This window comes from Humulus lupulus, chromosome 1, assembly GCF_963169125.1.
Source record: "Humulus lupulus chromosome 1, drHumLupu1.1, whole genome shotgun sequence".
Classification (NCBI taxonomy): domain Eukaryota; kingdom Viridiplantae; phylum Streptophyta; class Magnoliopsida; order Rosales; family Cannabaceae; genus Humulus; species Humulus lupulus.
Window position 1 is genome coordinate 207,272,782 of NC_084793.1, and position 16,761 is coordinate 207,289,542.

At 35.8% G+C, this 16,761-nt stretch overlaps 1 protein-coding gene and 1 long non-coding RNA gene across 2 annotated transcripts; both read left to right on the forward strand.

The window, feature by feature from the left end:
* Window positions 1–3,379: 3,379 nt before the first annotated feature.
* On the forward strand, window positions 3,380–4,041 carry LOC133825475 (uncharacterized). The gene is made up of 2 exons (XR_009888618.1): window positions 3,380–3,531; window positions 3,599–4,041. It is a non-coding gene; the product is annotated as an uncharacterized LOC133825475 (long non-coding RNA).
* Window positions 4,042–4,935: 894 nt separating this feature from the next.
* On the forward strand, window positions 4,936–7,476 carry LOC133828087 (G-type lectin S-receptor-like serine/threonine-protein kinase LECRK2). Its single transcript, XM_062258843.1, has one exon. It carries the CDS (start codon window positions 4,936–4,938, stop codon window positions 7,474–7,476), a length of 2,541 nt encoding a protein of 846 aa, XP_062114827.1.
* The last annotated feature ends 9,285 nt before the right edge of the window (window positions 7,477–16,761 follow it).

Genomic DNA, 16,761 nt, shown 5'->3' on the forward strand with positions numbered 1-16,761 from the left:
CTCCTACATTAAATTTTTCTAAAAACGGTAATGAAGAATATGTTTTACAAAAGTTTATACTACAGATATCAAGCTGTGCTAAAATGGAATTCTTTTCCCAAACAAAATCTCCATTATCATTACCCCCCCTAAGGTCACATTAACTTTAAATTCCTCACTCAGGTCCCCCTTTTATTTCTAGATATCTTGTCCAAGGCCACAATGCTCTTGACACTAAAATTAAAGATTCAAGAATCTCTCCACAGAATCCAAAATAGATAGATAGAACTGAAACTCCATAAAAGTTGGACTCTGAATTTGGGGCCAAATACTAGCACATGCACATAAATAAGAAAATATAGACAAGAGATCACATCATAAGCTTAAATCCATTGTCATGCTCATTGACATTTGTTACGACAAGAAAAAAAAACATAGTTAAACAGGAGGAACCAGTATCAAGAAAAAAGATACAGGCAACACCAACGGTGAGGTGAGAATAGAAATCACCTCATCAAGGTAATCAACATCGAGGTCGCCAGAGTTATCAACATTGCCAAACATAAATCCCAAAAGTCAATTACTACCACCAGCCTCTTTGTAATCATCCTCATCATCTGCCAAATTACAATAGAAAAAATAACATTTATACATATATATTGAAACTACTTATCTTACATGTTGAATTGAATATTATGGTACAAATGTTAAATAGGAATTTAAAGTCATAGACATACTAGACCTATATAGGCCTAAAATTTCATACACACGAAAGACTGAAATCCAATGCAAAAGCTCTTCAATGTAAGACACACAACTATAAATGACCATACCAAACCTCTTCAATATAAACCGGAGGACTATAAATGACTCTGATGTAAACACCCAAATAAGTAGAATAGCAAAATAGAAAGAAAATAAGAATTCATATGGTTCCCAAAAAAAATGACAGAAACAAAAAAGCTCCATTTCAGGGTTAAACGAGACAGTTGAGGGTAGCTATTGGTCTAAATAACATAAACATACCCATGAGACAGTTGAGGGTGGATATTGGTCTAAATAACACAAACATGTGCCCAAAAGCAGTAGCTCAAACAGTAAGGCATGTAGTTTGCTCCCGCAAGGTTTAAGATTTGAGTTCCTCATAGGTACCTAAGGTCCTACATAGCAATTGCTATAATTTTATAGTCCTCAAATTTGTAAGGTTAGGTAATGAGCCTAGTTTAGAAAGAAAAAAAAAATACCATAAACATGTTTAGTAAATGCTGAAGAAAGTACCAACCATCACTAATGAATCGTCCTTATTCTTCTTTATTAAACAAAATAAGGCTTGAAAGAATCAATTGCTGGTCACTATGGCTTGATAGAGAAATTATGACAGAATGGAAAATTGGTCGAGCATTTAGGATACAGTCAAAATATAGGGAAGAATATGTGATTTTCATCTTATAAAAGAAAATAATGGTTTGAAGTTGTCATACATGTATCTTATAGAAAAGACACCAAAAATTAAAAGAAAGTCGATAGACATTATGGAAACCCCACAATGAAATCTTATTGGTTTTCCAGTTGCCTAAGCAGCTCCAATTGTTTGTTTTCACAAGAAACAAGAATAGCAAAACTTCATTGAACCACACAATGAAATTACAATTTAGTCCCTTAGCATCAAACTAACCTTCATCTCTTCCATCTTGAGAACCACTATCAGAACCATAACCCATGTTGTGAAGACCCGCTTTCTGTGACAACCTAAACAAGAACACAAGGCATAAGTAAAGACCCTTCTCACATATATATTCTCTTAGTCACTAAGTAGACTAAGTGCTGGCACTAAGAATATTCTCTTAGTCAACATATGTCTTTTATTTATTTATTTTTTGCTGGCAGTGGCTACTAAAACAGTCGTATGTAATGTAAAAATTCTACATTTTTATAGAGTGGAAAAAGTAAATATAAAATAATATGAGGATAAAAGTGGCAAAAATGGACCAAGAGATGCTTATCCGCTCTTTTACTATTAGTATGACACTTTGAATTTTTATTTCTTTGATGCCAAGAATGACTGTTTATTTCTTTCTTTCTGACTTTTATTATAAGGTTTTTTTTGTGATGATTGATAATATGTTGTTATATATGATTTTTGTAACTCATCAAAATTTGTACTAATTATAGAAACGGTTGATCAAAAACTAGTCAAAGAGTTTGCCAAGTACAAGATATGTCACCTCCATCTACAAAAGGAAAGAGGCCAAAACACATACCTACAGGAAAATTAGTTAAACTCCTCAATGAAAAGAGGAAGAGCTTTAGACTAAATTTGGAAATGGATAAGGTTGTTGAAGAGAGATATGGAGCAAGTGCACAAAGGATGATGAATTGAAGGATGGAGCAAGTTTCACGCATGGTTTACTTTTGTGTATCTTGTAATGTTTCTATTTTTCATTTTTGAAGTAAAAATTGTTCAAGATTATAAAACTTTATTATGTTATGCTTTCAAACTTAAGTTAGAACTAAGTTCTCATGAAGTAGACACATTCATGGTTTGAATTAGTTATTGTTTAATGTAATACTTATGGTTTATCAATCTATTGAGAATTACATTTTATGATTAATTTTGAATTTTTTTTATCAAAATACAATAATGAAAATCTTTTAATTAAAAAAAAACATATAAGTATACTTATCAAAATAAAATTTAAAATTTTATTACTATATGTTATGATTTAAAAACATATTATAAGCGTAAAAAATCGTTATGGTTTATATAATATAACAAACTAAAAATGTTATCAAAATAATCAAATGTAACAGTTGAAAAGTGTTATGAAAAAAGTACAAGATTAAACTTCAAATTTATAACCAAAAACTCTATCTAAATGTTATTATTTGAATATTATAGCACCTAAAAATGTGTTATTGAATAGTTTAAGATAACACCAAACATAACATTCAAAAACTGTTATAGAAAGACTGGACTTTTAATAACAGGGGCTATGTTAGCATTTTCAGAAGTGCTATCAATAGTCCCGGTTAGCAGTTTTTAAGTGTTATGAATACTGTTTTTTCTTGTAGTGGGCTGGCCTTTCACAGCACTTGAGGTGTGTTATTTTGCAAAACGTAGATATGTTGGATCCCTAGTGTTTATTTGACATATCGTTTTATAATTTGAAATTGATAGTCATTTTGCTGGTTGGTTTTTATTTTCCTTCTAATTTTTCCTCAAGTGAAGAATCACTATTGTGGTAAAACCAAAAAATCCAGAAGAGTAACCTGGCCCATTTTAATATTTAGCTCCCACTTCTACCTCGAATAGTAAAGATTTATGGTAAATAACTGTGAAATATGTACTAAAAGAGTATTCAAGTAGATTTTCTCCGTTTTCTCATGTGAAATATGGACGGCCAAAAAATTAACATTTTGATGCTTGCTCGAAGCATACCTTGATAGGTTTTCCTTAGAATAGGATCAACCTGTTAGACCCAAGCACAATATTACAAAGAGTGGAGAATGGTCCCAGAAGATGTGAGAGCTCCATTGCGACACTATCTTTTGGTAAGTCATTTCACAATATTACATTTATATTTGTAATATTTATAATTAATATTGTTTTATGTTATAGGAACATTTTGACATCAACTTGAATGATGAGACAACTAAAAAATGCATTGATGAACAAATGAGAAAAGCTTGGAAGGGTCATTGTGGGTAATCAACCAACTTATGAAGAGTTAGTTAAACGACTTAATGATACAACTTCCCGCCTTAATGCTACTAACGAACAACTTAGTGTAATTGTGGATATACTTCATCATAACAATTTGATGGCACTGCCTCCACCACTTCCAACAGACCAAGCTTCAGATGCAAATTTAAGAGAGTCGCCATTTATTTCAGTTCGGGAGTCACAAGATGATTCTTAGTTTATTTACATTAATTTACTAAGGAATGAACTTTATGAAGTTTTTTTATTTTGGTAGGGGTAACCTTAAAATGATAACTTTATGACTTATTTTAGTATTGAACATTATAAAGAATTTTAGCATTAAACATTTTATTATTGAATGGCTTTTTTCTAGTTTATTTCTAATATATAACATTTATAAATAATTGTTATTATCTTTTACCTACACATAACCATTAAATTTGAACAAAATATAAATTGTGTAACAAACCAATAAAATAATACTATGTGGGCTAATAAAATGACATCAAGTAGGATGCCACATATGATGCCACACAGAATGCCACGTAGGATGCCACATATGATGCCACATCATCAGACACATAAAACTACAAAAACCATGTCAGCATACACGTAGGATGCCATGTCATCAAACACGTCATCTGATGACTCATCAATTGATTTATAACTTAGTGGGGTCCACTGATTCTTTTACATACCAGTGTTAATAAGTGTAGGTAAAGACTCTTTCCCCACTAACTTTTACCTACCAATCTCTACCAATTCAATATTGGTAGGTAAACCATATTACCCACCATTAGGCTAGTTTTACCTACACTTACAATTGGTAGGTAAACACCCCATTTTCTTGTAGTGGTATGGATGTGAATGGGGTGGATGGGCTGCGTGTCGATTCGAGGACAACGCTTTTTATAGTCTCTTTAAAATTATGTTTTATGTATTTTTCCGCATGTAGCTTTGTAAATAATTTTATTTAAAGTATTGTTTTATTTTAAAACAATGAGCTCATTTATGTATTACAAATATTGTTTCTTTAAAGTTTTCAATAAAGTTATGAATTTTCTTATGTATGTTCTTTTCAAAGTTGTTCTTATGTCTAGTATATATATATATATATATTTATATACATCTCCAAATTAGTATACAAAATGGAGCTAAAAACAACTTTATGAAATTTCTCTATAATAAATCATTCCCACCTAATCAATATATGCAAAATATACAAGTTCTTTGAGACTCTTTCTGTGTTAGCCATGGCGTTTTTAAAAAGTGTCCGCGTGATTCTACTAGCACCGCTCTTTGTCACTCTAGTTTTTGTAAATGTAGAAGCCCAAACAAGCCACTCCAAGTCCAATATCATCAAATTAGGTTCTTCATTAGGCGCCAATCTCTCTTGCAATATCATTCATGATCACAAGAACATCAGTAGTACAAGACTTACAAGTAGCTGCTGGTTCTCACCTTATGGTCATTTTGCCTTTGGTTTCTATCCACAAGGTCATGGCTTCGCTGTTGGCATATGGATTGTTAATCAAACCGATCAAACCACCATTGTTTGGACTGCGAATCGCGACTACCCGCCACTGTCCTCAACTGCCACTCTGAAGTTAACAAGGAAAGGTATGCTTCTCAAAGAAGATAGTGCTATGAACGAATCAAAAGTCATTACTCGACTCCGTGGCTCCGTCAACGCCCGTAGCTCCGACGTCGAAAGGACAACAACTTCAGCTGCTTTACTCGACTCGGGAAGTTTTGTGCTTTACTCCAATCATTCTATCATTTGGGACAGTTTTGATTTTCCGACAGACACCATTTTAGGAGGTCAGAACCTTTCCATGGACCGAGAATTGGTATCTAGCATTTCTACAACAAATCAGTCAAGTGGAAAATTTCGCCTCTTTTTGAAGTACGATGGCAATATAAACCTTGGTTTGTTCCCTGTAAACACCTCAGAGACACTGGGAAACGCCTATTGGGTTCCTGCCCCCGCTGGCCGTATCTATTATAAATTGTCCCTCAATTTCGATGGTGCTCTCTTTCTGACCGGTTCATCTACAGATGAAGACATGGTTTTTGTAAATGGGTCTTCTTCTTCTTCTTCCGCAGAAGGAAACAGAGTGGAAAACGGTAGCGTTATCTACCGAGCGACGCTAGATGACGATGGAGTTTTTAGACTGTATTCTCATCACAGTTACAACGTATCACAGAAGAACAATATTATGTCAACTTTTCTGGTTGAATGGTCAGCTTTGGACGACAAATGCAAAGTAAAAGGTGTCTGTGGTTTCAACAGCTACTGTCGTCTACAAGAGAAAAAGACCGAGTGTTATTGTTACCCTGGATTCGCTTTCATAAACCCTAAGATGAGATCCATTGGCTGCTACCGGGAATTCACCAGAGATGGCTGCAAAACAGAAAAAGATAATGGAGAACCGGCTTCGTCCATGATTAGTTCGTACAATATTACTCCTTTTGAGAATATGTGGTGGGATGATTCTGATCCATACTCGGAGGTATTAATGGAAAAGAAGGCATGCAGCAACTCTTGCCTAGCGGACTGTAACTATTGGGCAGCGTTACATACAGGCGACTATTGCCGAAAATGTAAGTTCCCACTTAAATATGGTAAAAGGGATCCATCTACATCAGCAACGGCTTTCTTGAAGATGGTACATTTAGGAAACTATAGTTTGAAAGCCCCGGTGGCCATGAATTCAACGGACTTAACTGAAGCCAGAAAAAGTACAATCCTGATCATTCTTGGATCAAGTTTGAGCTCCATAGCATTCTTGTGCTTGCTCTTGGCTATTTCAGGGTTCCTTCTTTACAAGCAGAGAGTTCATAGTTATAACAAGCTCTTAATGGAAAATTCTAAATTGGCATTTGCCGAAGATTTTGGTCTGCAGGTGTTTTCTTACAATGAGCTCGAGAGAGCGACAGAGGGATTCAAGGATGAGCTAGGAAGAGGCTTGTTTGGAGCAGTCTACAGAGGGAATTTATTGTATGGTGGTCAAAATAAAGCCATTGCTGTGAAACGACTCGAGAAATTTGTGGAAGATGGGATAAGAGAGTTTCGAGCTGAAATGTCGGCCATTGGAATGACTCATCACAGGAACTTAGTTCAATTGCTTGGTTTCTGCATTGAGGATTCTAAAGTGCTTCTTGTTTGTGAATTCATGAGTAATGGTTCTCTCGCAGATCTTCTCTTCAAGGCCGCGAAACAACCTTCATGGAGAGATAGAGTGAGATTGATTCAGGAAGTGGCTAAAGGGGTGCTCTATCTGCATGAAGAATGCGCGGTCCATATTATACACGGCAATTTGAATTCCCAAAATATTTTGCTAAATGAAAGTTGGACTGCGAAGATCTCTGATTTTGGTTTCGCGAGGCTATTATTAATGCCAAGCCAACTCAAAATGTCGAAGGCCTTAGTGGAAGAAAGAGCATCGTACTCTGCTCCTGAATGGCAGAAGAATGCGGTAATATCAGTTAAAGCTGATGTTTTCAGCTTCGGTGTAGTGCTTTTGGAGACCATATGTTTTAAAAGAAACATAGATCTGAAGGTTTCCGAGGAAGAAGAGATGGTTCTCTATCATTGGGTTTATAATTGCTATAAGGCTGGAGAGTTGTTAAAGCTTGTGGAAGGTGAAAGAAATATTGATGTAAGAACACTAGAAAGATTGGTGAGAGTGGGATTGTGGTGCACTCAAGATGATCCTGATTTGCGCCCTTTGATGAAGAATGTCATCTTGATGTTAGAAGGCACAGTGGACGTTCCTCCTCCCCCTACTTAATTTTCCACAGCTGAGCTAGCTTTTACCAGCTGATATGTAGTTTGTGTTATTTATTTTGGTGTATTGAAGTGCTTGCTTTGTATAACTACGTTTATTAGGGACTGTAATGCATGTAACAACTATCTTGTTTATAGTGTTCACATGCATTTGTTCCATGTGTTGAATCATTGGATTGTCAAACTATTGATTCAGTCTCAAGTGGATAGTGAGTTGGAACAGATCCCAAGCTACTATGGAGGATTATATATATATACATAACTTTGAAAAATATAATGCTCGGGAAATAGTAAAACTCAGCTCAATGGTGGCCGGTGTATTGCATTGATATATATATATATATATGGTACAGTATACATTGTACAGAATATTCTAGACCTGCATTCCCTCACCTCACACGCACACACAGAATGTACAGCAAATCGTAACAAATAAAGGTGAATATTCTAACAGAAAAGGTGGTCCCAATAATTTGCTAATGATGGCACGGTAGAGGTGTAGACAAACACCCCCCTCAAACTGACTGGGGTTTGAACCACTCCAAGTTAGTCTATTAGGAAATTGAAGTGAGTGTGTGTTAAGCTTTTAGTGAGGCAATCCGCGATTTGGTCATGAGATGGAACTTAGCGGATTTCCAGCAATCTCTCCAATACTTTGTCTCTGACGAATGCACATCCAATTCGATGTGTTTCGTTCTCGCGTGGTAAATAGGATTTGAGGCTAAGGCACTGGCACCCATGTTATCACACCAAGTTATCGGTATCGAGGGTAGAGAAAAACTGAGTTCTTGCAGCAGGGATTGAATCCAGGATATCTCAGCAGCTACCTGTGCTAATGGTCTGTATTCTGATTATGTACTTGAGTGCGAAACCACCGCCTGTTTCTAGGATGACAAGGATAGTAATGACACTACAACAAAATAGGGATTTTATGACTTTATTTGGGAGACATTGAAAGTCTACAATGTCTCCCAATTGGGAAGACGTTGTAGGAGGAGTCATTGTAGGTATAAGTCTCACGTCTCTCATTGGGAGAGGTGGGAGACTCCCACTTCTTCCCACGTCTCCCAGTGAGAGAGGTTGAAAGTCAAACTCTCCCACTGGGAGACGTGAGAAGTGTCTCATCTCTCCCAATGGGAGATATTGAGAGACTTTCAATGTCTCCCATTGGGAGAGGTGAGTGACTTCCCACGCCTCCCAGTGGGAGACATTGAAAGTCTCTTATGTTTAAAAAAAATTAAATAAATTTATAATTAATATTATTTAAATTTGATTTAATAATTAACTAAATTGAAATGATTTAAATTTAAATTTAAATTGATTTAATAATTAATTAAATTAAAATTATTTTAATACTAATTTAAAAATTAATTAAATTGAAATCAATTTAATATTAATTTAAATTAAAATTGACATAACTAATAAAATAAAAATATGCAAGAAACACAATATTTGTTACACATATACAAGAAATACAATATTTGTTAGACATATTCAAAATTAACAAATATTGCATTGTCTATGAAGAAAGAGGTAAAAAAAAAAAAAAAAAAAACCAAATACAACATTTGTTAGACATATTCAAAATTAACAAATATTGCATTATGTATGAAGAAAGAGGTAAAAAATAAAAAAACCTATCAACGAGGTTGGTAACTTTGGATTACCGGTAACATATATGTCGCTCATTTTTGTCGCAACTCATCAATTTGTGCCTCTGTATATGACGTACTTGTTAGCTACAAAAAATATAAAGTAAAATATATTAATTAATTATTTGATTACATTTATATATATGGTTTCAAAAATAATTTGTAAATTTTAATTAATAATATCGTTCTCAAGTAATGTCCGGGACTCGCATGTTCAATCAAATCCATCAACATCCTCATTATGTAGTATCCACATGCCACATTGTCTGGTTGGTGTGGACACTAATTATTTAAAAGTATCAGTAATTCACTATAGGATGTCTATATAAAACTAATTGTTTATTGTCCTAGATAAAATCGGACAGCATTTCCCCTATAATAGTGACATAACCATCTGCATGTGAATAGAAAAACAAACAATTCAAACAACATACAATAAGTTTCTTCCTTATAGCTCCGCAGCACACAATCAAATTTCTCAGAACCTACTTCACTAAAACACACAAGTTCTCAACCTTCCGTTATCACTGCAGCACACAATTTTAATTTCAGAACCTACTTCACTATGGATGAATATTTAAGATATTCAAACTCCTCTAACATTTGTTTAATAATATTAAAAGTAGAAGTAAGAGAATATATATGTACCTCTTGCAATTAATAATGCAAAAGATAGCAAAATTACTTCACGTAGTAATCAAATTCACTATTAAATCCACAAACCAATAAAATTAAATTAATAAATAATAAATAAAATAACACTAAATATCTAGCAACATATAACTTATTATTGTAATTTTAGAAACTTAATTACCTCAAATGTGTGATTGATATAGAAATTTTGATGCAAAATACTCTCTAAAATCTCACTACCAAAATCACAACCTACGAAATTAAATTAATTAATATGCTAAACATTACTAAAAAAATATCACTAAATATCTAATAATAGTAAATGATTGGTAAACAAATAAAAAGACTCCAATGAGCCACTGATTATAACCTAAACAAAAAATCAATAAAAATTTTCATAACCTAAAAACTTAATAATCAACAAAAATATAAAAATTTTCATATATTTATATTTTTAAAATTATTTAATAAATTTATTTTAACATAACTATATTTATAACAAAATAGTTAGAATTTAAAAAAAGTTTAAATATATATATAAAAATATATCTAAATTTCGAAATAAAAAATGATAAAAATTAAAAAAAATCATGAACATATATACTCTAATGAAATCTATACAATGTGATAGGTTAAATTAAAAAAAAAAACTAAGAAATCATAAATCTATAAAAAACTTCTATGGAAAAACTAATAAATCCTACAATATATAGAAAAAAACACATAAAAATGTAAAACTAACACAAAATCATGTATATTACTTATTCTAATGCTAAACCTATGATTTTTTTTAAAAATAATTAACTAAAATTCAAGAAAATTAAAAAAAAAAAAAACTAACCTTTAAAACCCTAAAAACGAAGCCCTTCTCATGCTAGCTCTCTGGTTTGCATAAGTCGAAGTGAGGAAGAAGAAGAAAAATGGGGCTAAATGCCAGGGGGACATCCAACGTCTCCCAGTGGGAGACGTTGGATGTCCCCCTTATACTTCCAATGTTTCCCACTGGGAGACGTGCCACATGTCCCACGTCTCCCAGTGGGAGACGTTGGATGTCCCCCTGGCCACATTTCCAGCCTATTTTCAACGCCTTCCATCATTTTTAATATCTTCCAATTGTAGCCATTAATAAAAACTGTAAATGTCTTACAACATCAGACATTTAACACCCCTGATAAGTTTTAATGTCTTACACCAATGGTGTAAGACATTGTAGGGAGTCATTGTATATCAAATTTGTTGTAGTGTGAGTCACCTAGGAAGACACAACAGCCTGCAATTGAATGCATATCGTTAGGACAACAAGCCCAGTCAATGTCTGAATAACCTGTCAACGTGAGCCTGTGGCAACGCTTGATGTGTAACCCATGATGAGGAGTGCCCTTGAGGTACCTCAGGACTCGCTTTGCTGCATTCCAGTGAGCTGTAGTAGGAGCCTTGAGGAATTGGCTCAGTTTATTGATTGCATAGCAAATGTCTGGCCTGGTATGTGTAAGGTATTGTAGCCCTCTTATGATGCTTCGATATTCAGTGGGATTTGGCAGTGGTTCTCTATTTATGATTGAGAGCATTTTCCCTACTGTCATTGGTGTGGGACAGGATTTCAAGTTTAGCATTCCTGTTCTTCGTAGTGGCTCTTCAATGTATTTAGCTTGAGATAACTACATTCCTGTTTCATCTCTTTTGACTTCCACTCCCAAGAAATAGTGAAGAGAGCCTAGGTCCTTTAAAGCAAATGTCTTGTTCAGCTTCTCAGTAAATTGCTTCAGCTTTACATCATTGTTTCTAGTTACTATGATATCATCGACATATATGAGAACTAGGATGATTAATGATGAAGTCTTGTAAATGAACAGTGAGGAATCTGCCTTAAAGTTCTTACAGTTCCACCCAACCAAAGTTTCTTTCAATCTGTCAAACCAAGCTCTAGGTGCTTGTCTTAGACCATAAAGGGACTTTGTGAGTTTACACACAAACTCAGGTTTGTTTTTATCTTCAAATCCTTGCGGTTGATTCATGTAAACTTCTTCCTCTAGATGTCCATTTAAGAATGCATTATTTATGTCCAGTTGCCTCACATCCCACTCTTTTGCTACTGCTGCTGTAAGGACTATTCGAATACTAGAGGCTTTAATAACTAGACTGTATGTCTCGCCAAAATCAAGTCTTGGTCTTTGGTTGTACCCTTTTGCCTTGAGCTGCACTTTATATCTCTGAAAAGTTCCATTTGAGTTTCTCTTGACTTTGAAGACCCACCTATTTCCAACAATGTTCATTTGTGGTGTCTTTGGAACCAATTTCCAAGTTCTATTCTTAACTAGTGCTTCGTACTCATCCATCATAGCTCTTTTCCATCAATCATGAGATAAGGCTTCCTATACGGAACATGGTTCCTCACTTATAGGCTGCCATTGTGATTGTGCCGAGTAGACTTTTGGTTTGAATATCCCTACTTTGGATTGAGTTACCATAGGATGAATGGAGGCATGTTAATCTATGTGTGTTTCTGGTTGTTCAAGTTCACAATCTGTTTGAAAAGGTCATGCAGAACGACTTTGGGATGATGCTGTAGAGGAAACTTTGGAGCTAGAAGAGGCATTGGGAGAGTTATTAGTCATATCAAAACCAGAAATAATGTGGTCAGTTGAGTCTACCTGATTGTCGAGTGAAGTGGATTGTTCCAAATTAGGTGGTGCCCTGGTATTCCTCAGATAAGCACTATCAACTGGAGTGGTTGGATAGGACCTGTTATGATGAAAGGAAGCAGACCAGAAGGGAACATGGACATTATTCGGATGCTCAGGTTGATGTGTATTTAGAAAGCCTAACTTGAATGGGAATTCTTGCTCATTGAAGACTAAATTTCGGGAAATATATAATCTATCGGTACTACTAAGGCACTTGTAGCCTTTGCGATGTTCACTGTTACCAAGGTTCACACATTTAGTAGAGTGATACTCAAACTTATGTGTTTGGTAAGGCCTAAGACATGGGTAGCACGTTGAGCCGAAAACTTTAAGCAATTTATAGTCAGGTAGTTTGCAATGTAATATCTCAAAGGGTGGTTTATTATTTAGAACAGGAGTAGGGAGCCTATTTATGAGATATACGGATGTTTGGAAGGCATCCCACCAATACTTTTGTGGAATTCTAGCTTGAGCCAACACAGTGAGACCCATCTCTACGATGTGTCTATGCTTTCGTTTTGCTCTCCCATTTTGAGCAGATGTGTGTGGACAAGAGTGCTGCCTATTCCCTTCTGTGACAAGGTTGGTGAATGTTTGATATTCACCACCCCAATTCGTTTGAAGCTTCTTAATCCGCCTATCAAACTGGTTTTCAGTAAGAGGTTTAAATTGAACAAAAGCGTTTAATACTTCAGACTTGGCTCGCAAAGGGTAAATCCAAGTATAGCGACTATAATCGTCTACAAAATGAATGTAGAAGCGTAAATTGGTGTTTGACATGATGGGAGATGGTCCCCAAACATCAATGTGTATGAGTTCAAGAGGAAAATTGGCACGATTATGGTTATTTTTAAAAGGAAAAGAGTGAGACTTTCCAAGTTGACATGCATCATAGAAAAATTCTTCTTCATTACTGATGTTTCTTACATTGATTTGACTCAAGACTATCCCAAGGACTCGATTGGATGGATGGCCTACCCTATTATGCCATTTCTCCTTGATTAAAAAAGAAGACCTCTCAACCACTGGTTGAGTTACATCAGATTTTGACTCAGCAGAAAAACTAGAAAAAGACTTATACACAAAACAGGACTGAAAATGAGATCTCGACTTAGATTTGTAAGTAGAAGCTGACGGGTTGTTTGGTAGAGTGAATTGATAGTCTATCCTTAAGTTTCCCTTGGAGCACCACCTTCTTGGATGACTTGTTCTTCATAAAATAACAATTAGAGAAAAATTCAACAAATACATTATTGTCTAAAGTTAGTTTTGAAATGTTAATAAGATTTTTAGTGACCTTAGGGACATAAGTACACCATAGTACTAGATAACCATTTACACTTTAGGTCCACCATTTTTGAAAAAAATGGAACAAACCTCCTATCATGACATTCCTTGTGTCATCATTCATTTACCTAGGTATTAGGCAGCCTGAATATGAGCCTAGTCCTGATTATGGACCCAAACCTAGTAAATCCCGCGAAGTAGAAATGTTAGAATCTCCCCCTCCCCTAACAATCGAAGAGTTAGAGGTTGTGTCTAGCCTGGTCCATATTCTAGAACTGATCGTAGTAATTTCCTCCTCTAGTTCAGAGAATAGTGTTCTTGTTCTTTTACTTCTAGTTGTTTACATAGTTAGAGTTATGTATTGTTCTAATTTTTTTGTTCGTTCTTGTAGAAGAAGATATGAGCCTTCAAGACATCTTCAATGCCAACCCTACCATCAAGAGAGAGAGGGTTTTGAAGAAGGCTTTAACTGGACCTACTGGAGGATCTCTAGCCAAAACAAAGGGTCCCACCTCCGACAAGAAGCGGTCCCAATCCTTTGTGGTCACGACCAAAGAGGCTCCTCTCCCAGCTCTTTGTGATCTTGTGAATGTCTCCCAAGTCATCCAAGTTGCAGCCCCAACTATCATGATCCCACGTCCTCACATTGAGGTGGGGAAACATCAAGAGCCCCTGCATGGATCACTTCAGGAGATTGTGAACCATATGAAGGAGCATGCAAACTTGGTCAGCACCAGAGAGCTGCCGGCCAAAGAAGCGAAACCTTTTGTGATATTCCTCGACTCCGCGTTGGGGATGTCTCTAACCGTAAGTTCCATCCTTATCCTCCTTCTTTAGTTCCATGTTTTCACGAATTAAACCCTCATTAATCGTTGGTTATAGTCTTTCATGACTCAGATCTGGGGTATTACTCATATTCGTGCTGAGGTGGAAAGACCAAGGTAGCTCTGGAAACCTCCCAGAATAATGAAAAAATTGTTAAGGCGCAAGCTTTGGAGGCGATCCAGGGTCACGATAAGATTCTGAAGGAGAACAAGCACCTAAAGGTGAAGGTTTCAGAGGTCGAGGAGAAGCACCTATCCAAGGCCAAGGAAAATGCTGCCTGGATCGAGGAGTTTGATCTTCAGGTGAAGGGCCACAGGGTCTGTATAGAGAGCTCTTTGGAGGAAATATTCTATTGGTTTTTGTCATACAATCAGGATGGGAATTTCTCATTCCTCAATGCTAAAGTCTGGGGTGCTATCTCGCCAAGTTACAGGACTGGTTGGTAAAGGAGCCTGCGAAGACAGTTGAGACGGTGTCTAGGGCCAGAGTTGTTGGAGGAGAGGAAGAGGTGTCATCCCAGAACCAAATGGCTGGAGCTCAGGGTTTAGAGTGCTCTTCCATACATATTTTTAATTTTTTTTAGTATTACAAACTTTTGTATGGAGGCAATTTCCTTAGGGCACAACTTCGAGGTTAATTATCCTCGTTCAATTTATACATACTTTCTTTATATATGTTGATTTTATATGATCAATCTTTCTGCTTCCCCGTTCCATTGACTACAATCATGCTTATAAACTTTTGAAGCTTTTATACACTTGCATAGTTGTAGGGAGTAATTTTTAGATCGAGACATGTACTTGATGGCTTGACCAGTTAGTTTCAAGTCGTTGACCTAGTTATATCTAGGAGTTTTGACTGCCAATTTGTGCATACTTGTTAGGATTTAGGCCTTGGACTTGGTTTGGCTGCAGGACCTTTGAACCTAGTTAAATTCTAGGATTTTAATTTTCGCTTTATGTTTCCTTAACTTAGTTCGCATTCAGAATTGCTTTGAAAATTCGAGCTTAAAAAGTCGATTTTCCAAATTTATGAATTCTAAGTTGCCGAATATTCCAAAGACTATGGTTTATATGCCCCCCAAGCCATCATTATTTAAAAATGTTCTAGATCGCTTTTACATAATCAACTCGTGCTAAATAACAAGAATAAATTGAAAAATTCTGTCATCGTGTGTAAATTACACAACAACCTTATACTTTTCAAATTAAAACAACATTTAATGTGGATTTTATACTGAAGCCTTACAAGAGATGAAATCAATAAAGTTTGACAAAGATTTCTTATCATTGGTAATACTTCTTAAGATGCAAGGCGTTCCATGTTCATTGAACCATCGCTCTGTTTAATTGAGCTACTTTGAAGGTTCTTCCCATAAGATCTCCACGATCTGATAGGGTCCTTCCAAGTTTGGTCCCAATACACCGTCGTTAGGGTCTTTGTTAGCTAGGAACACCCTCTGGAGTACCAAATCTCATAGTTTGAGTTACCTCTCTTTGACCTTTGAGTTGAAGTAGCGAGTCACCCTTTGCTAGTATTTGGCGAGTTGTAGCTGAGATTCTTCTCGTCACTCTTTAATAAAATCTAGGGATGCATTAAGCAGGTCGTGATTTTGATCCTGGTCAAAGGTCTTTTGCCTATGTGACGTTACCAATTCCTCGACTGGGAGCATAGCTTTGCTTCCAAAAGTTAGAGAGAAGGGGTATGCCCGATGGAAGCGCGATGTGAGGTCTTGTAGGCCCAGAGTACTTGTGGTAGTTGCTCGGGCCATATCCCTTTAGCATCCTCTAGTCGTTTCTTTAGATTCTCCTTAAGGGTTTTATTCACTGCCTAGACTTTCCCATTGGCCTTAGGGTACACCACTGAAGAGAAAATATTAACTATGTCGTAATTCTTACAGAAAGTTGTGAATACATCAGTGTCAAATTGAGTCTTGTTGTCTGACAAAATCTTCTTTGGGAGTCCAAATAGGCATATTATGTTCTTTACAACAAATTCCAATATTCTCTTCGAGGTTATAGTTGCCATCGGTTTGGCCTCAATCCACTTTGTGAAGTAGTCGATTACGAGAACTGCATAGCAAACTCCTCCCTTTCAAGTTGGCAACGATCCAATTAGGTCGACCCCCCATACGACAAATGGCCAAAGCGAGGATATCATGGTTAGCTCCATGGGTACAGATCGGGCGATGGTGGAAAAGCGTTGGCA

Bases quoted from the DNA above. Each gene is read 5' to 3' on its own strand.
- LOC133828087 (XM_062258843.1), top strand. From the start codon at position 4,936: ATGGCGTTTTTAAAAAGTGTCCGCGTGATTCTACTAGCACCGCTCTTT.